This window comes from Pleurodeles waltl, chromosome 6 (genome assembly GCF_031143425.1).
Source record: "Pleurodeles waltl isolate 20211129_DDA chromosome 6, aPleWal1.hap1.20221129, whole genome shotgun sequence".
Classification (NCBI taxonomy): Eukaryota; Metazoa; Chordata; class Amphibia; order Caudata; family Salamandridae; genus Pleurodeles; species Pleurodeles waltl.
The window spans coordinates 1,562,939,069-1,562,961,321 of record NC_090445.1 but is presented as its reverse complement, the minus strand read 5'-3'; the positions used below and the strand labels follow the sequence as shown (position 1 = coordinate 1,562,961,321).

The following is a 22,253-nucleotide window of genomic DNA, read 5'->3' as shown; positions in this document are numbered from 1 at the left end:
GACAGGGGGCTGTGCTGTACACACTTGATGTTGTTTGTTCAGATATTAGGTGGCTATGTTTAGTAGACAATGTTATTGTTTAAGTTATCTTTACTCATATACAATAAATAAAGAAGAAAGTACTAAAACATAATTTGCAAAGAATGATACTCAAAGCTTATAAATAGAGTGAGCTAGGATTAATCAAGTTCATTTACATTGAAAATATTTGAAACAGAAATCTGAAAATATGGTTACATGTCCAACGGTTTTAGGTGATGCATCTCTCAAACAAAATGAAATAGCTTCAGAGATTGCTCTGATTTCTTCAGCATTAAGAATCAACCTGCATATATTGAGAAGTGCTGCACATAGGCAGAATATATGTTCAGTGACTGTTTGTATTCCTTGAAGGACAAAGTAGATTTACTTTAGACAATTGATTACAAGAACCATTTAATGGGATTCATGGAAGATAAAAGAGTCTGAATTGCAAGTAGGCTTTCTTTACCTTACTAGTGGTAATAAACCCCAAGTATGGTTGACACTGCACAGTGTAGGCTTCTGCAATGTAATTATTGTTTTTATACGTTAGTAATTTCTCATAATCAGTTGAAAAGAAAAGAGCTTTTACGTCTTTATATAAAAGCACTTTGCGAGCTGTTTTATTAATTTTCTAAAGGTGGGTGACTAAGTGCCTGATTTAGAACTCAGCGGACGAGTTACTCCATCACAACAGTCACAGATATCCTGTTTGTCAAAATCTAAATCCCAGAGAATATAATAGAATTTAGATTTCGGTGGAAGGCATATCCGTCACCGCTGTGGTAGAGTAAATCATCCACCAAGTTCTAAATCAGATCTTAACAATATTTTACTTAAGTTTTCTTCTGACAGTACTATTTCAACATTATGTCTAACAAGTTTGTTCTTAATGATCTTAATGATCTTTTTTAAAGTGTTATTACCAGATGAATGACAATTTGAAGAATAGTTTTATTGATTTATTTGTATAGTTGCTTTCATGAGGTAAACCCAAATTCTGATCAGAGGAGGTGTTATAGGTTGCTTTTCTTAGGCTAATAGTTTGTATCGAGTTCAAAAATAGACTTTCAAGTTTTTTTATCATAGTGGATTTCCACAGTAGAGAACCATAGGTAGGAGCTGATTTTTTTAGCTTTTGCTACATTTAGAGTAGGGATAATTTCCCATCATCCATATATTTATGTAAATCATTTTATTGCTCCTGCAACTGTTTACATTCTGCATTGTAGATGTTCGATTTGTTTAAATACCAATTACGTTTTGTATCAACCACAATGCAAAGTTAGTTATATTGTTAGATTTGCTTGATCCTCATTGTACCTATAGTTCATTTGTTGTTGTTATTTGGCAGCCTGTGGCAGCCAAGCAACATAATCTTGGTCTTTGTAAATTGCTATTAATATTGTAATCTTCATTTTGTGACAGCTGTCTTTGTAAAAATGTATAGTTGAAAAAATGATGAGATCATCTGCATGGCACAGGAAAGGAATCTGCTCATTAGCTAGTTTGGATGGATCTCCTTTGCTGTGGTTAAACACTCCAGTTAGATCAGATATGTAAATATAAAACAACAGTGGTACTGAACGGTATGTAAAAATATTTTGTGTCAAACCCAAATGTTCAGACAGATTTAACCTGTCACAAGTTTCTTTATGTGATTCAATCAGAAGATGTAGTAAACCAAATTTTAATCCCCATATATAGTTTAGACCTGAGTCAATGCCTGTCAACCTTGTCAAGTCAGTTGAATAGTCTATAAAGTATGAATTTCCCGGATTTAGATGATACTGCCTTTTGAGCCAAACTGGCTAAAGCAACAATGTTGTCAGAAGTTGAACTTTTAGGTCTGAAGCCTTCTGATAAAAGGTTAGGTTTTTATCATTTTCTACCCAGTCTTCTATGTGTGAGTAAAGATGTTTTGCAAAACAACTTACCATCTGCATTAACAATAGTGATTATTATCCAGTCAAATCTTTGGGTCTTCTTTTAAAATTTGGCTGCAGTATGGAACCTTCTTGCAACAGTAAGACCTGGCCAGGCTGAAATACTGAATTAAAAATATGGGACAGCAGACGACTCCATCGCTCAGCATGAAGTTTTATGACAGCTTGTTCGGACCGGGTGCTTGAGAAGTATCAATTCAAGAAATTATGGGGGTCATTCTGACCCCGGCGGCCTGAGACCGCCGGGGCCAGGATCGGCGGAAGCACCGCCGACAGGCCGGCGGTGCCCCGCAGGGCATTCTGACCGCGGCGGTTCGGCCGCGGTCAGATGCGGAAAACCGGCGGTCTCCCGCCGGTTTTCCGCTGCCCTTGGAATCCCCCATGGCAGCGCAGCTTGCTGCGCCGCCATGGGGGATTCTGACACCCCCTACCGCCATCCTGTTCCTGGCGGTTCGCCCGCCAGGAACAGGATGGCGGTAGGGGTTGCCGCGGGGCCCCTGGGGGCCCCTGCAGTGCCCATGCCAATGGCATGGGCACTGCAGGGGCCCCCGTAAGAGGGCCCCACTGTGTATTTCAGTTTCTGCAATGCAGACACTGAAATACGCGACGGGTGCAAACTGCACCCGTCGCACATACCCACTCCGCCGGCTCCATTCGGAGCCGGCTTCCTCGTGGGGAGGGGTTTCCCGCTGGGCTGGCGGGCGGCCTCCTGGCGGTCGCCCGCCAGCCCAGCGGGAAAGCCTGAATGGCCTCCGCGGTCTTTCGACCGCGGAGCGGCCATATGGCGGCTCCCTCCACGCGGGCGGCGACCGCCGCCCGCGGAGGTCAGAATGACCCCCTAAGTGTTTAGTGACTTGTTCTGTAGCCAAGTATCTCATTGTGCCACATTCGGCAGCTAAGCAAAAGGTAAATGGAATGGAATAATTACTGTCATACAAGCTAGATAGATAAGCTTTCCAGACTCTAAGAGATATATGATAATCATTGGGGTTTTTTAATACGAATTTACACCAATACCAATTATTGACCAGAATTTGTGTGTATTTCTTGTGATTATAGATGGAAGAAGTACCGTCCACATTGAATCCTGTATTATTGCTTTAACTTTAGCAAATTTCCCTGTTTGATGTCTTTCTATATAATTTTATATTTTGATCTATTGATGGAATACGGCATTCCTTAATAATCTCTGTTTTTTCTGAAATACGTTTTTAGGTTTTGTATAGTAGCGCATGTCGGTTTCTCTCTTTTCCAGTCCATATGGTTTGAATTAGAATTACAAGAAAAAAAGCTGTATATCTGTTTGAAAAGTAAAGTACACTCAGTGATGTCCATAATAGAATAGGATAACTCGTTTCATTGATTTGAGTGAATTTTTAAATAAATTCTTGATCTCCCAAGTTTAGTATTTTCATATTAATGAGACATTCTACACTATTCATATGCCTCTTATCACTGGAGCTTTATCCTCTAACAAACGTTTGTTTGTTTTCAGTGTGTGGATTTTGTGACACATTGGGATCTACTGAAGGTAGCAGTCACTTTCCAATCTGTTGAAAATGTTCAAATGAAGCATTGTGTTTCATGTTACGTTATTCATGTTCAGCATGCTGTACCTGTGATTCAATGGCTCTGTAATATACATATTAAGTGAGAAACAAAACTTTCTTCCTTTTCTATGCTCTTCACTTGTAGAAATAATTAAATAATTAACCTTGTTAGAAGTAGACTTGTTGGGTCCCTTAAGAGATGGTACTTGAGATAAGATCACATTCTTTGTGCACTGCAAGTTTTGCTCACAACTAGCTTTACGATGTAGGGATAGTCTTTAAATTCAACAGCCTCATGAATGATGTCCCAGTCCAATAGTATGTTATTCTGCACTAATATTTTCAGGTAGGCAGTTTTTGTAATTCCAACTTGTGCCTGTACCCTCTTTGCCACTATTGTCTGCTGATTCAAAAGTATCCTTTGGGACTTCAGAAACATAGGTTGGGTATAAGTCAATTTTTAGGAAGTGATTGATATTATCCATGCCTTTTTTTATTTAGATAAGTCTTTTGGTCTATAATAGCTCTTGACATGTTATTATGATGAAGAAAAGAAGTGATTTTTTTAATTGTACCTTTAGGACATTTGATAATTGCAGCCCCCGGCCTGATGATGGGATCACTGATAGAATATCGGTAACTAAAATATCATGTGGACAGAATATCATGTCAAAAATATCAAGGAACAAAATATCAAGAAGGTAAATGAAAATAGTTAAGCATAGATTTACCATTCTTAACTTTACATCTATGTACCTTGAAGATATATGCATATCGCCATAGTACATATATGTGGAGTTATCTACAGTAAAACTTACCCATAGAAACTTTACTTCACAATACTTTTATCCTCAGTATTCTTGGCATGATATTTTGTCCACACTACATTTTTCCCAATATTTTGTCTACATACCATGATTGTGTGCATGGTTTGAATGACTACAGGTTTGTACTTTTTTTTCAAACTTCGCGTTCTCATGAATCTCAGTGGATATATGATAGTGATGATGTGGAGGTCTTTGATTTCTATTCACACCTACCTTGTCTGCATGGAGCTTCACAGTGGTGGCACTGCTTCATACGGTTCCAGACCTCCGTATATGCATTGGGCCCACATGGCTTACATTCTGAGTCCGTTGTGTTTCGACACTCCCGGAAGAGATGGTGTCCTGGAACAATAAAATAATTGATGAGTTATCCAGCCACTAAATCCAGCTATTTACCACAATGGGAGCTCACCGATTTTGCATGTGCTGTTAAAGTGTGCCACCTTAGACCAAGCTCCAGGGTTCTGGATCTAAGTAGGCTATGAGGATGCATCGGGGGTTGGGGAAAACATTCGAGGATTTAAGGAGATCTGGGGTTTTAGACACTGACAGCATCTGCCCAATTTTAACATATCTAAGAAATGAAAGGGGCATATCTTTAGCAATGCTGTTTTTTTAAAAGAGAGGAGCATTGTTCATGACCTGTTCCGGTGACCAATTAGCACTGTGAGCAATGGTCCTGAATTCAAGGCTTGGGTGCAGACCATGTCCTGTTAACACTACCCTCAGTGCACAGCGGCAGCCTGTGCTCAACACATACAGAAGGCTGCTGAGCACAGAAAGTGAGTGAAGGTTATGCCCTGTGCTCAGTGCCTGTTAGGCTTAGCCATGCCGAGTGATTATTGTGGGTAGAGATATGTTGGCAGAAAAGGAATGAATCAAGTGCATTAGCTGTGAACCTAGAGGGGACTATCATACTACATCAAACCATAACAGCGTGAAAATCAATGTTTTTAGGTTCAGGATCATAATTATAATATCTTTTTCGCAGTGGTTTCAAATCGTTAACAGAAATGATGTCATACCAGTGAATTAATTAATTTCTCTAATTGGTGGAAATTACATCATCCTTTTGTATTATGAATTTCAGCCAATGAGAATGCAACAAAAAAGGCTAACATTTAGTATGGAATTACAGAGGGTGAAGTATACTTATGTAGTACTATTTTCATTATGCTTTTTCCTTTTTGAGAAAACCGGATGTATAGACAATACATAAGAGATGGCATGGTATGGAGTTCTAGTAGCAATTACACCACTCTGTCTCATGGATGATTATTATATCACAAGAAGCCCACATTAGCATTGCACAGCAAGGATGTAGGAATTATAAACCTCACCCTTGTAGCTTTACATCATCCCCAATCTAGTCCCTATACTTAGAAAGTGCCGCAAGACATTTGGTTGCAGTCTTTTTGTCCCTGCTCTCACTCATGGCTTCTATCCCTAAGTAACATTGAGGAAACACAATAGCCACTGCCAGACAAGCCTGCGTACCACCCCCCTCCCCCTCGCCCCCACCGCCCTCACTGTCGTTAATGGGATCGAAAATGTGCTTTTGGCCCTGTGTATCAGTAGGAACATTCCAGGGCTTCTTTTTTGGTTCTTTTAATTTTTTTAAGCTAAAACTTCATTAGGAATGGTGGGGAACTTTAAGAAATATATGTGAAGCTGTAAGGGAGTAAGCTTTTCAACTTCACACACTTATGTAATACACAGTTGCACATTATTAAAGGTCCATATATACACAGATATATATAGACAGATGTAAATCAACCTAGTAAAAAATAAAAAGTGGAGGCTTGTTAACTGGGCCTTAGGTTTGTACCATGTGACCTGTGATCCGCCACATACTACCCATTGTCTGTACCCTTATCCTCATTTTCTGTACATTTCTTTAGCAGAGTTCATTAAAACATCATGTTTGTGTTTTCATGAACACTCTAAATACAGTCAATTTGCATGTCAGCTCTCTTACCGTCTCCACCCTCCCCAGATGATAACAGGAGAAAGAAGAGACCTGAGAGGGTTGATGCATGATTCATCCACAGAGTTGTGGTTAAGATAAGGCACTCTACAAATAGATGCCTGGATTGCACTTGTCTGAGGGCAAACTTCAGCTACGGCCCTTCACACAGTCACAATCCATATTATCTAGTAAATATGGTGCACATTTCCTATGAAGGCAGCAACTCTACTAAAATTGAGTTGTTCACTATGCTAATAAGTCCATCCTTGTGGACAATGAGGATACAGTCCTGCTGCCATGTTCGGCTCCTCATTTTCTGCACAGGAATTTTGCCTTCCTAGATTTTATTTCCAATGTATGACACAGGCCCTGTTGCTGCAACTGAGATGTCAGGAGAAGAGGAAGTAAGTTAGTTAAAAACAAATCCCGATGTTGCTATGTGCATGTGAGTGGGTGTGTTTGTGAACATGTGAGAAAGTGAGTGATAGAGTGAGAATGACTGTCAGTGACTGAGCAACTGAGAGTAATTGAGAGAGAGTGGGTGAGCTTGAATCACTGGAAATAAGTGAGTGAGTGGATGAGTGAGTGAGTGAAGGCGAGTGAATGAGAACAAGTGAGTGTTAGTGACTTCGAGTGAGTCAGTGAGAAGGATTAAGTGCATGGGAATTGGTGAATGTGAGTATATGAGAACGGCTGAGGGAATGACTGAATCACAAGATAGTATGAGTGTGTGTGCAAAATGTTTTATGCTTGTGAGTCTGCTGACAGCCGTGGCCTACTGGAGGTACCCATGGCAACAAGTCAGCCCTGGCACATTGGAGGCATTTCTTGGCATGAGTTATGGAAACAAAGGCCTAAGTCAAAGGCAGGTATCTAAAATACTAGAGATACATTTTTAAAGATGAGCCACCCAAACTGTTTAAGTGGCGTCAATGGAAAAATTATTGAACTGGCGTATTCCAAGTAATTCTTGACAGGGGCACCCAGGGCATATGCGAGGCACCGATGTCAAATTGCTGACCTTAGAATACTGCTAGCAATTACTGATATATAGAGGCACCTGTTGCAAATTTTTAAAAACAAAAGCTAGCAACTTCTGGGCAGTGTCAGGCTACTTTCGTATTCCATGAAAGTGTTGTAACTTTTCTTACCTGACATTCCACCTTTTGAAGACGTCAATCACAGGAGCCAATAGATTGCATGAGAACTGTGTTTGTGTAAGGTGCGTGGAGAATTATTGGACAGAGATAATGATGCACCAAAATTGATCCAATGAGAAATTAAGGACTAGTTTGACAATTTTGATATAACAGCATGACCCGAGAAGAAATCAGCCAACATTGGGACATTCCCCGCCATTCTTCACTGCCCCTTGCCACTCTACCGAGAAATTATTATACTTTGAGACTTTGCTTTTCTCATATCTTAACCATCCTCTATCGAATCCTTACCTGATACTGACTTCTCCTCCTTATGAGGGAAGAACCGATTCTTAACTATGCCATACTGAAAATTGTCCCGTCCTATCTTTGCTGATGGCGAATCGACTGATGTCCCGAGTACGAAGCCTGACGCTGATTGCTGATACGTTGGAGCAGTAACTATCTGATGAAAACTGTAATTGTCTGTTTGCCTTTACTTTTTAGGTACCAACTGCTCTTTTGATAGAGGCCAGAGTTAGATGTTTTTCTAAATTTGTGTTTGGCAAATTGTTTGCATGAAGCCCAACATGCTGATGCTAATTCGAAGTTAGTTAAGGAATTCACTATTATCGTATGCAAATAGGCAAATGACTGTATTCTTGCTTTGTTGAATAATGTACTAATGCTACTCTGCTAAAGCTGATTCATGTTAACGTTGTGCTTTATTCTAATGTTCATGATCTTTGCTTTGATAAAGTTTTGCTCTGATTGCCAAGTTATAGTGGTTTTGATGTGCTTATTGTTGTTGAAACTAATAAATATGATATTAGATTGTAACTAATAGGGAATAAATAGCCTAACACATAACTAGGTTTGTGTGGTTATTCATGGCTGAAAGGTCATGGTGTGTTCGCTGTATTGAGATATATTGAATGTCATTGATTAGCTTAATGATTAGTTATTGTGAATATTGCAAGAGTTATTGACATATTGATTGTAATGCTAAACGGATATCTCGTTCTGGGAAGTCGCCAAACATTATCAAAAGGTTCACTGGCCTAGACGTGTCTCCTTGTAAGTTTACTTATCAAGGTTCTGACGCGTTATCAAAAGTACTGTAATAATTCATTAATGCCCTTTCATAACTATTGGAATTTTCTTTGCAAGTTCATGTGAAAAAAAGACTTTTAAAATGCACTATTGGACACCATTTTCTCCACCATTTTCAAAGAGCACCAGCTACCACTGAGGTTTAGTTAAGCTGTATATGTAAAAATAAAATCAGTTTTGTGGTAAACTTTTGACATTTTAATTGAAGTTCTCCAGATTTCAAATAACCTTCTGGGATGCACATGTCACTACATATATGACATTTGGTAAATGTTGATCAAGGAGATCATGGTTTAAAAAATGTATTAATGCATGTGGTATTTTTCTAGTGTAAACCTAATCAAAAGGCAACAGACAGCTCCACAGGGCCAAGGACACACATAAAGTAAATGAGTTATAGGAGAGGTAGCCGACTATTAATGCATTGTCATGCAGTGTTCTTTAAAGAGGTACAAATTCAAATCCTTCCTAAATTGCAGCAGTGGATGGACCAGTTCTAGTACATACAGGGAAGTTGTTCCAGATCCTGGGTGCATAAATGGGAGACGTCTGCTGCCTTGTATTTTTTATCACTTTAGTCTGCACTCTTATGGTGTCCTGGCTGCGAGAATGCAGAGAACCACCAGAAACGATGGGCTTGTTGGGAAGATAAGGAAGGGTGCTGGCCATGATGGCTTGTAAATTATGCAGCTTGTTTTGAAGATGGTGTGAACTGGCAAGGGAAACCAATGGAGTTCCACCAGCATAGTGATTTGTGAGAATTTGAGTTATTGGTTGAAGAGGATGGAAGCTCCTCTCAGGCAACAACCATGGTCTTTGTCAGGGTGAAACACAAAAGTTACTAAATTAATGTGTACATAACCTTCTGGTAGCTTGGCACACAAGCAGTCAGGCTTAACTTAGAGGCAAAGTGTAAAGCAGTGGTTCCAAACCTTTTGAACTCTGTGGAAACCCACTGAGTCATTAATTGAAGCAGGGGACTCAGGCCTAAACATAGCTGACAGTTTGAACTCCAAAAAATACACAAAAATACAAGAAAAAACTTTCCATCAAACACATACACAAATAACACATTTTATTTAATTTCCACAGAAATAAAATGACAAAAATATATTTGTTTATTTTAATAGGAAGGGTGGAGCTTTTCTAAATTCAACTAAAGCCACACATTGTCCATACTATATTCTGCATTGATGCACCTGCACTGTGCCCACAAATCAATCTCAGGATACCTATTTCGTTTTTTGCGTCCAATTTCAAATTCCTTGACATTAACTGTACGCTTTAAAATTTTCAATTGTACATTTACACCATTTATTTATGTACACTTTATTAATCTGTTAACATTAGTTAATTTTCTAAGCAGGCACGGACACCCTGAGGAGGCTTTGTGGACTTCCCAAGGTCCCCAGACCACAGGTTGGGAACCACTGATGTAAAGTATTTATGAAGCACACAAACAGTTATAAAGTGAAAAACAAAACACAAGAAAATCCCCAAACTAATTTTATTAAATAAAATGATACCGGAATGACAAAAATCCAATCCATATAACAGGAGACATTCAATTTAAAATTTTTAAATAAAAATAGCACCAAAAAGCACAAACCAACACTCATGGTCATCTGGTCACGCTAGACCGGGGAAAACTCACAAAGCCAAATGTGATAGATCCTGGACCAAATACGTGGGCCAGGTTAGTTATACTAGAAAGGTACCTTCTAAATCCAGCACAAAGATTTCCTCAAAGTTGGAGGAGGCCACTAGGAGCAGGCTGAGCATTGTTGATGGTCTTCACCGTAGCGCAAAAAGCAGGTGGAGCATTGTAGATGTTTGTCCCTGTATTGCGAAGAGCCAGTCAAATGCCACAGACGATTGTTGCTGTAGCTTTGCATTAGTGGTCATCACTGGCTGTCATTTTTGTAGCACAACTTGCAGATTTCAAGTTAGCTGTCATCACGGACAGTCGTCGGCACAAAAAAAGGGTTTCACCAGAGCTTCACGTTGGCGGTCGTCATGAGCGGTCGAGTTCTTGAGCAAATGGGCTCCTTCATCGTTTCTCCAATGAGGAGTTCTCACAGATACTAGCCAGGAACTGGGGAGGCACTCCTTGGGGATCGGGACTCACTCCAGAAAGGCAAGAAGCAGGGCTCAGGAAGGTCCAGTTGCAGGTTTAGGAAGATCAAATTGCAGCAGGTCAGGTCAGGGCAGCTCAGCAGTTGCAGGGAGGCCTCTAAAGCTTACTGTAGCTCACACAGGAGATCAGCCAACTGACCCTTGCAGTCACTCAGGGTAGCCTGGCATGTAGGCAAGCAGGTCCAATCTTCCTTCTCAGACAGCAAAGGCAGTCCTCCATGCAGCAGGGCAGTCCTCTAGCAGCCGGGCAGTTCTTCTGTAACTTCCACAGGTACAGGAGTGTTCTAATGAGTGGCTCTGGAGGTCCACTATTCATACCTGGTGCCAGCCTTTATGTGGGGGACCCCCTGTCCTATTTCCACATCTGTTTCTCGAAATTCCTTTCCCTTCCCCTGTCAAGGCTTCAAATTGTCTGGTTTTGACAAAGCCAGGCAGGCATAGTGTCAGATTCCTTTGTGTGCATGAGTGAAAGCCCTTGGAAGAGTGAGTGGGGCTGATAATAGCCCCTTCCTGTTATACTGCAGGATGGACCACCTGTCCACGCCAATGCCATTGTGTGTTACTGTCTGGACGCAATACATAAACCCCAACAGCAGAGCCATTCACAGTCATATGACCCCAGACACTGGCAGAATGCACAGATCTTTGGGATAAAAAAAATCCCAACTTTCTAAAACTGGCATTTTCAAAATTGTAACTTAAAAGCTGACTCCCCAGTAAAGAGGATTTTGCATTACAATTAATTTGAGTGTAATCAGTATGTTTCTATCTGCTCCCAATCTAAAGTGAGCACTTATGAAGTGTAGTGAAGTAACCCAGTGTTAGCACTTTTGAAGCGTAATAAGGTAACCCACTGTTAGTCAATGGGAGTGACAGGCGGTACAACAGTAAAAAAACAAGCTTAGGAGCCAGGACATCTAAAATGTAACCCCCACATATCCTAGTTTTTAATTATAATGCACCCTGCCCTTAGGGCCTATATTATGGGTAACCTAGAAGTATTAAAAAGGAAGGCTTAGGCATGGCAAAAGTTTTATTTGGGCAGGTTGTAATGGCAGTCTCCAATTGCACTACAGGCTGCAGTAGCAGTCCTGAGAAATGTTTTAAAGTGCTACTTTAGTGGGTGACACAAGGAGTGCTGCAGACCCACTAGTAGAGTTTAATTTACAGGTCCTGGGTACATGTAGTACCATTGACTAGGAACGTACATTTAATTTCTATGTGCCAATTAGAGGTAGGCCAAAGTGATAAAGTGCACATAGAGTCCTAAAGCCAACATAAACAAATTTCATCAAACAGGAGGGGTGAAGGCAAAAACGTTTGGGGAATAGTATGCCATAGATGTCAGGGCTAACAAAGATATTATGATTCTGTTTCTTCGTGCACTGCATGAGAACAGGCTGAAGTGTGTTGGATGCCCTTACAGAGTGTCAGTGTGGAGTCTGGGAGGCCATAGAGCAGGGAGTTGCCACCATTAAGATGTGAGAGTAGAAGAATTTGAATGCAGTTCTGAAGTTGCTTTCAGGAAGGAATGATTTCACTGCATTTAGAAGAACAAGCTGGTACCAGGTCTGTCTTTGCGTTTTTTGGCAATGTGTTCAGGGTGAATCCAAGTGATTTGCTATTTAGTGAAAGCTGGGGGCTGACTTATGACTTTGAGCCAGGTTTGCACTGTTTCTTGTGTGTTGCCCTTGGCAAATAACAGTAATTCTGTCGTTGCTGGGTTGAGAATCATTCAGGTGCTGACATCCAAGTCTGGACGATGTGCAGGCACTGTTTGAGGTGCTGGATATTTTAAGCAGAGGAGACTTTCAAGTAGAGTTGTGTATCATAGGCATATTGGTGAATTTTGATGCTGTTATCTATGAGTAGCACACTCAGTGGCTCCATGTTGAGGTTGAAGATGACAGTGGAAAGTAATGAACCCTCCGAGGCTCACAATTGATAGGGATCTTTTAGGATCTGGACGGGGCCCATGTGACCAAACTGGTGTTGTTTGGAAAGGTCAGTGGAGAACCATTGAAGGACATTGCTGGTGACTAAAGGTGGGATGATCAATTGTGTCAGTGCAGCTGGGAGGTTCATTTTTATCAGGAGGAAGGTTCATCTTCATTTGTGGTCAAGAGGGCATCATTTAAAATTTGTAAGGTGGCTTTCTCCATGCTGCAGACTAGGCTGAAGCCACACCGATAATTGGGTAGGAGATGGTTAGCATTAATGTGATCTTGGAGTTTAGCATGCAATGCCTTTTCAATTATTTTTTAAGTCATTTTTGAGCTGCACGAGCTCCTTGAAACTACATCTAATTTAATCAATCTTGACCTCCACATATACTCAACTTGGTACTTGTTGGCATTAATACATGGTAGAAATTATTTCAACTATTTTAGATAAAACACTTTAAACTTGTTCTAGACTTTTCAATGGTGTGTGTGTGTACAAAAATAACAAATTAATTGAGTTTCTGAAAAACATATTATGGGCTGCACCAATAGAATAATTCACCTCCTTTTTGCATGCCCCGCGTATACTGCCCCCCGTAGGAAATGGCTGGCCCCGGCATGCAGACTACTGGGAGCACGCTGCTCTGCGCTAGCTCTGCGAATCCTCAGATCAGACACCAGACCAACGCTAGTGATCGCTATCGCCAAATTCCTCGGAGCTAGTTGGCTTATTAGAGGGAAAACTCTCCTGGACAAAGACTCCAAATAAGACTGTCCCAACATCCTGCAGAGTGCATTTCACTTCATTTCATTTTTTCTAATTTCTTTCCATTTTATTCTATCTCATTTTTATTCCATTTTAATTTTTTATTTATATTTCATTCCCTTTTATCACCATATTTACCTGCAATTTTATTTTATCATGTGCATTTATTTGTATTTATTACTGCTCGCGCTTTTTTGGCTCTTGTAGCCGCAATAAAGCTTCTTTGAATTGAATTGAATAGAATAATGCAGCATGATGCATGATTTTCAGTTCAGTTTCTTGTGAAAATTAAATGGTGTTCTCAAAATAAGTTGACACTAAATCAAGCCTACTAACTATGTTCAACACATCGAACAAAATTAGCCTTATCCAAGCTACACTGGCTCAAATTAATGATTGAATTAATTAATTTTCAATGTTATAAAGTGCACTGTTACATTACGGTATGCTGGCACTGTGGACTTGAAGTTTAGTAGCAGCACTTTAGAAATTGTGAGTTTTATGAAAAGACTGATAACCAAGATTGCAATAAAGATGGAAAAGAAGAGAGTTCCAATGGACATTCAGAAAATGGGAATAAGAGTTACTGCCCTGTCTGTTAGAAATTCACCCTTTGTGCAAAGTCACCCTGAATGTTTTGCTTTTTTGCTGAACCCTTTTCTTGATGGCTATAGAACTCTGTACATTTGACCTCTGCTGATAAAGTACTTGTGCTCCTCCTGTTAACATGGTGATTTTGGCATATCACTGATTGGAATATGTAACTTATTTATATGTCCTTAGCACACGGTGTATGGTACACACAGGTACTCAGAACCTGTAAGTTAAACACCACCAGTAGCCTGCAGCATTCATTGTGCCACTCACTGTAGAGGCCATGCAAACATGACCGCAGGCCTGACACTACAGGCCTGACTGCAGGTTTTAACTTCAAATTTGACCTGTTGAAACGATACCTTTTGAGAGGCCCACACCTTCTTCTTAAATATGTATAAGTCAATCCTTAGTAAGCCTTATTGCCCATAAAGGCAAGATGCATGGACATGTAAAAGTTTAAAGTTAAAAAGGTCCTTACAGTGAAAGGACCCTAAAAGCCATTTTCACTATAGCAGGGTTAACTGTTCTACTGAAAGCTTTGGGATACAATATTACATTTAATAAGTGTTATCTCCACCTAAAAACCTAGAGAAATGTTTGTCTATTGCGTGAAAGATACTTTAGAAACTTTACATTTTGCCTGCCTAAAGCTTCTAAGTGGTGAGGTGAAACAGCTTTCAGGAGCAAACAATAGGCTGACCTGAATGGTAGAGATGACGTATCTGAACCTAAGGAATATGTTGGGGTCTGCGAGGATCTTCTTTGGCATTAAGGTATCAAGTCTTGGTTGAATGTCACATTCTGCTTGACCGGTCTGCTAGGGTTTTTCATATGATACTTGGGCCAAACTGTCACAAGCAAATTCAGGACAGAGACTTTCTTTTCTCCTGCCAGCCAGTCAGGCCCCAATCACAGTAGGACTCGCTTTGACATTACAGTGGTATAGCCTGTTTCACATGTCTGCTAAGTTTACACATAACATATAATATATCAAAGGAGTTTGTGTGTATCTGCAAGCTGGATGTTGAGAGCACAGCTTTGATTTTACCAGACTTCTGTCTTTGAGTTTGTTGGGGGTACAGGGACTGCATAAAACTGGATTTTAATGTTAGATGTGGGAGGACACCAGTGTTACCATAGTGTACTACCCACACACAACCAGCACTCAGACCCCAGGTTTAGTGTGTTTGTAGATTTTGGTTAACGTGTAAATGCCACAGAGGTTACAGTTAGCTCTAGGTAGCTTTACTGCATTGATTAGGCTGCCCCAAGTGTTCATTCCCACCCACTATCTCATGCCAGGCATAATTGTGGCACTTCCAGGCATGAACATCAGAGCACAAAGGTTCTGAGGAAGATTAGAAGAGGACTAAACCTGCTGCCTGCAACCTGAAAACAGCGCTGGACTTGCTCTGTCTCTAGCACTCAAGACCAAGAAGTGTACACCAAGGAGCACAAGGCTGAACGCCTGTTAAAATTACAAGGACACAACAAGCAACAAGATACCTTTTCCTGCAACTGCTCAGCTGAACAGTGGCAAATGGTCCTAGACTGGACCCTCCTGTTGGTCTCTGCCTGCCACCGGGTGAGTCTCTAAGTGACCCCCTAAGGTCCTCTGGGTTTTTAGAAGTGTAACTTTGCGGTGGACTGGGACGTAAAGAACTAAAGTCAAAAGGTAATATCTTTGATGAGGACAAATCTGATTAGTGTATTTGATCCACACTCCATCACGGTCAGTCCAAAATTGCAAATCGGTCCTGTTCTACTGCGATCATTGACTATCATTGGCTCTTTGTGCTTCTTCGTGCTCTTTCTACTTTTCTACTTACAATTTAAAAAAATCATATCTATGGTTCCCCTTATTGCATGTTTGTCATTTTGTTGTCCTTTTGTTTATTCATTTTTATTCTATTTTGCTAATTTCTTTTTTTTTTAATAGTTTTGCATTTTTACTTTATTACTGTTTTACTGTTAAACTAATAACACAATTTAAATAAGCACATTCTTTCCTGGATCTCCTTGTATTGTTTGACAGTTTTTCATAGTGTGAACACTGGCCCAAGAGAATTAGAGCACTTTACAACAGGGCCGACTGTGTTGCTCATGTTTTTTTGTTTGTTTTTGGGATAGGGTGATTAAGGGGGTCATTAGGAGTTTGGCAGGCAGCAGAGGCCACCCGCCAAAATCTTCCCACCCTCAGACCGCCTGTGCAGCCTGAACCCCACCGGCCCTAACAGGGTTTCACCGCAGGGTAGACGGGTGGAAACAGTGTTTCCGTCTGCCGGCCCTGCGGTGAACAGGGCCTTAACATTGACCCGGCGGCAATGTGGCAGTGCAACAGGTGCAGCAGCACTTGTCACGGATACCACTGCCCGTAATCCAGGCAGTGGAATGAGCAATGGGGCTGTGCAAGGTGGCCTCTATACTGCCCATGCCATCCCCCGTTCCGCCAGCCTTTCTATGGTGGTGTGAGCCCTCTCTGAAAGGCTTGCAGATAGGGACTCCTAATCCCAAGGGCGGCGCTGCAAGCAGCCTGGCGATGTCCATTGTCTGACCATGGCAGATCCGCCACGGTCATAATGTGGGGGTACCACCACCAGCTTATTGGTGGTGGGGCTGCCACCGCGAGTCTGGCAGTCATGCGACTTGCATAGAATAGCAGGATGTTGAGCCCTATATTCCAAAGGTAGCAGCTCAAGGCCACATCTTGAATAGCCAGCTACAGTGCCTTTGTGGTCATGTCACATTTAGACCTCTATCTCCTGCACTATTAGCCCATGACCAAACCAGTTTCTACGATGATGGCAAGCCCAAGAAAAAAAAGCATTGTCAAAAACCAATAGGTCTGACTGCTGGAGCTGAGCAACATGGTGTCAGCGTAGCAGAGAGGCTCGTAAGCCCCGCCCACCGGAACCAAGCACACAGCCGCCGCCGCTGCCTCCGTCGCTGCACCGATCGTAACGAGGATCGCCCCCGCCACGAACCAGGTACCCAGCCGCTGCCGCTGCCGCGGCCGCAACAAGAATCGCCCCCGCACCTTCCGAGGAAGGGAACGAGGGGGCGCCCGGTCGTCGCCACCTATAGTCGGAGAGACGAGGTGATTGCAGAGGTGGCGTTCGGAGCGAGGACGTCGAACGCCGCGCGGCGGAAAACTTTCAAAGTACATGGAATTATCTTGAGCTGGTGAGCGCGCTGGTGCCCCAGGAGACCCTGGACTTTGTTGTTGTGCCGGGAAGCTGTGATAGAGGTGTTGGGACTTACGGAAAGTGGCGTATTCTGGCCTTTCCTTCACCCAAGAGGAGAAGAGGGCTCGAGGAGCCTGGGCTATCCTTCTGGCTCCCAAAATTGATTACTTGTGGAGCTGCAGCAACCAGGTACTGGGAGGAGGGTAAATGATAGCTTTCCAATAATGTGTACAGTAACCAACTAGCTTTTTACTCTAAAAAGGGGGAAAAAAAGAGAGACGTATCAAATAGTTGTGGAATGTTTTAAAAATCTCTCCAACACTGATACAGACATTGAGGGATTGTTTTTTTTAGTTTTTTTTTTTACCATCAATTAAAGCATTCTAAACACAGGAGAACGATAACAGCTAATAGCATCTGATACTGCCATCTGATACTGCTCTTTTCTCTCATGGCTGGGAAATAGGGGAGGGGGGCTAAAACTTTTTAAAAAAATAAAAAAAATCGGGGGGGATAAAAGAAGAACTGAAAGTCTTGGGGGGCTTTAATGCTGTTGGGCGTACAATTCAACGCATCTTGGCATCTGTTTACTCCCTCACGGCCTCTGAGGAGTGTGATTGAACGAACAATATTGGATGTGCTAACGGCAGCGGCGGGAGTAACAAGACTTATTAGACTGTTATCTCATGCTGTAAAAACAAATATGGCACCCAAAACTATTCGGAATTTTGGAGACAAGAGTGAGGGAGCCAAGATGACACGTATCGGAAGGGATAAAGGAGAGACAGCAGGGGTAAATAAACGCCTGACGTCAATAACTGGTAAAGCAGCTGGGAAGAATATGCAGGGATTGATGAAAGATGCCAAGATGAGTGACAGCACTACCCGCCGTTGGAAATTAAGTCGAAAGGCACAAGCCAATCTACTATTACGACTTTTCTCGCAGGCGGGGCGCAAGACAGTCTTCCTGTACATATAACCCCCTCCTCGGAAAGCAATGTGCTAGGGAAAGAACCTACTCTTCCATGTACCAGCGACAAAAAGTTATGTATTGAAAATAAGGAATTCTTCATTAAAACCACACAAGATACAGAGAACTTTTCAGAGATCGAAGATAGTAACAGGGAGACAAGCGAGAAGGCGCTTGGCCTCCCCGGGAGCAGGCAGCCCCAAACACAACGATTTGATCAAATCGAGCAGCTGGAGTGTCAAAGTAAGGAAGGAACTGCAAGTACATCAGGACCTACAGTAGAAAAGGACGACCTACATAATCCTCTAGGAAGCCCTAAAAGATGGGATAAAATAACTGGAAAAGATCCCCAACTCATGGATTGGGGCAAAGATAGTAGCGATAAATTTTATTCCTTGACAGAAGAGTCCGATCTCAGCAGCGTCGATCGCAGCTTTAGTGAATCCGAAGAGAGTGAGACATCCGAGGCTGGCAATAAATCTCCAAGCAACGAACTTACAGTGCGGCAGCACCGACAACGGAAACCTGTAAAAATACGCCCTGGTTCTCAGGAGGGTTTCGAAAACGCGACATCTATGAGTGGTAGGACCTTAAAGTGGGACTATTCTGGTATTGGCCTAGCAGATACTCCTACCATGGGCAACCAGGGCCCTGTTAATGGTAAAATTGAAACAGACATGGGAGCTCCTGCTGGTAATGCGTATGCGACGGGCACCGAGGCAGGGATCCTGCAGTCAATATATAGTTCAATTAAAGAGCTGCAAACAGAGACTAGGATCGAAAGCCGGCGTGCAAGGATTGCTACAAAGCGACTGCAGGGGACGGTCCGTAAGGTTGCGAAATCATGTACGGAAATCGAAGCTAAGCTATGCTCAATGGAAGAAAGGATAGTGGCAGTTGAGGAGGATGTGGATACTCTTAAAGAGCAGAGCGCTGCGAGAGATGGACAATTGACGGACATGATGTGGAAAATGGAAGATTTGGAGAACAGACAGAGAAGGAACAATCTTCGATTTCTGGGTATACCAGAAGGGCTAGAAGGAAGTAATATACAGGCGTATGTGGTCAACCTTTTGTGCGGGGCCTTTCCGGAACTGGGGAATTGGGATTGGGAGAACAAGCTGCAGCGGGTCCATAGGTTTCCGACAACTCGACGGGAGGGGGGCCAACGGGCAGATTCTAAATACCCAAGAGCGATCTTAGTTTATTTTGGGAACTATTTACTACAACAGGAGATATCTGATAAAACTCGTCCTAATACCCCACGCTCTCTGGATGGGGTTACTTTCTTCACCCACCCCGACTTCTGTCATGCCACTGTGGAGCGGAGATGGCGGCTTCGACAGCTCATTAAACCATTTTTTGACAAAGGAGGGGAAGCATATTGTTGGCCCCTGCTAGACTTAAAACAGTAATGAATGTAAAAGTAAAAGTATTTACCTCAGAAATGAAGGCAAAAGAATATCTGATGGGGGTCAAGCAATAGAGCGCAGAAATACAGGGAAGGCAAAGGTGCTTAGGAGACTGGTGGGTGGCGCATACACAACACCAATATTCAGGCCATCGGTGGTCTGATTGGTCAACAGGGTGGGGGGCCAGTCCCGGGGAGGGAGGGAAGGAGCTGGGGATGGGGAGGGAGGAGACTAGTCCAGGGAGGCGGAAGGGGGGATGGGGAGGGGAATGGGGAGGAGGAGAGGGATAGGGGGGGAGAGATGGGGGGAAAACGAGGGAATAAAATGGAAAGGAAAGGACTAAGGGAAGTGAGAGAAATGGAGTGGAAAAATAAGAAGAGTGGAACAGGGAGAAAAGAGAACTCAAGAGAAGGTGCAGTTAGATATGAAGACCTGGGGGGGCAGAAAGAGAAAAGATGTGAAACTAAAATAGTAAATGGCTAGACTTAGAATTGCCTCAATCAATATATGTGGACTAAATGAGCCTTGTAAAAGAAGGAGAGTAGCTGAAGAATTAAAAACCTTTAAGGCAGATATTTTTTGCCTACAAGAGACACATGTGGAATATAAAAATTCTGAAATCCTTGGTTCGCTTGGTATGAAAGTGATCGCTCGGTCAGAACAAGATGCTAGAACTAAAGGAGTGGCAATATTAGATCGGACCAATAAATTAAACGTTACTCGGCAGAAGGCGGATAGGGGCGGAAGATGGGTAATAGTAGAGTATAGCTGTGGGCATAGTAGCTTTACATTATGCTCTCTATATGGGGTAGTAACGGACGACCCAATAGTCTTAGATACCCTTGCCATCGAGCTAATAGGATGGGCCCCTCCCTATATTCTATGTGGTGACTTCAACTTTAATGGGTCTTGGGAGGGACTACAGGATTTATTAGCACCCACAACTAAGAAGTATCAGGGGCGTAAACCTCGGGTATATAAGGCAATGGTTGCCATTCAGAAAGAATTAGGATTAGTGGATGCTTGGGTGAAGTTGCGTAAGTCAGACCCTGGATATTCTTATTATTCGGCCCCTCATGCGAAACTAGCACGACTCTATTATTTTTTAATCTCTCCCGTATTTCTAAAGCAGGGTAGGATTGAGTCATATTCACGGACTGTACCAGATCATAACCCCTTAGTTTTTGATTTAGAACTGGATGGGCTAGAACCAAAGGTTAGTAGATGGACATTTGAAAGAGGACTCCTCAAGGACCCGGAATATTGTGAGCATATGAGAAAGTGGATAGCTGAATTCTTGGGGTTTAACCAGGGGTCAGCTTCAGTAGAAATAGTCTGGGATACCTTGAAAGCAGGAATCTGCGGTGAAACATTGAGTTTCAGTATTAAAAGGCAGAAAGATGCCCAAGGTAGAACAAAAGAATCCCAAACGAAGCTGAGGGTGGCAGAAAGACAATTGGTCATAGCTATAGAAACTGGAGTCGATATAAAGAGGGCTCAGGAGGAAGTCGCTATAGTAAAAGCAGCAATGAACGAGGCTATGGCCCAAAGAATATCGGAGAAATATCTAGCACAGCGTGCACAAGGGTATGAGTATGGAGAAAAAACTGGGCGTTTGCTAGCGATACGGGCAAGCCAGAAAACAGCATCCGGGGTTATTAGGGAGATTAAAGACTGGCAAGGACAGATAGTATCAGAAGTGGACGGAATTAGAAAGGTGTTCCATAGATATTATATGGATCTATATAATGACACATCTGTATATCCGGAGGAAGAAATGCTGGAGTTTTTATACCCCCATTAAGGTTGAGAAACTAGCTAAGAGTGATAATTTACGCCTGGGAGAGCAGATAGATATTTCGGAAACCGATATGGCAATGAGTGATCTTCCCACTGGAAAAGCTACGGGCCTGACTTGATCCCCTTAGAATTCTATAAAGCTTTTAAAGTATTATTACTCCCGGTAATGGCAGAGCTATTTATTCAGGTACAGAATGGTGGGGAAACCCCCCCATCCTGGGATTTGGCTAATATAGTTATGTTCTTGAAGAAGGGGAAACCCCCGTTAAACCCGGCCTCATACCACCCGATCACATTAATAAACAGCGATGTTAAAATATATTCAAAGATATTGGCCGCTCGATTATCTCTGGTGATTAGGAAGCTTGTTTCCCCTAGGCAGCATGGGTTTGTCCCAGGAAGGGATACTACTAATCATATCCAGAGAGTTCTAGCACTCTTTGATGCTACGGAAGTAGCAGAGGAACCTATGGCGGTCGCATTATTAGATGCAGAGAAGGCGTTCGACCGGGTGAACTGGAACTATCTGTGGTATGCTATGGAGTATTATGGGTTAGGGAAGAAATTTATTGTAGCAGTAAGGGCTCTATATAGATTATCGGCAGTGAAAATACAATTAATGGGAGGACAATCCGAGAGTATCCTGATCAGGAGAGGTACTAGGCAGGGATGCCCATGTTCCCCCCTCCTGTTTGCTTTATATATAGACTCTCTGCTTAGACAGTTGGAGGAAAATAGCAAGATTCCACCGATACATAGGCAGGGATGGGATACAAAAGTCTTAGCATATGCAGACGATATAGCCATATTAACGCCCTCCCCCGATTCGGCACTGAGAGAGGTTGAAGAGGTGACGACGAAATTTGGAAGGTTTTCTGG

The 22,253-nt window shown here is 42.2% G+C and overlaps 1 protein-coding gene across 2 annotated transcripts in view; it reads right to left on the bottom strand.

Annotated features, from left to right (window-relative positions):
* The window catches only part of LOC138301129 (tumor necrosis factor receptor superfamily member 1B-like), a 209,659-nt gene that overhangs the window by 142,016 nt on the left and 45,390 nt on the right, over positions 1-22,253 (bottom strand). For both annotated transcript variants that reach the window (XM_069241265.1, XM_069241266.1), the window contains exon 3: positions 4,558-4,686. In XM_069241265.1, the coding sequence (XP_069097366.1) occupies positions 4,558-4,686 (129 nt within the window). The remainder of the gene's footprint in view (positions 1-4,557; positions 4,687-22,253) is intronic.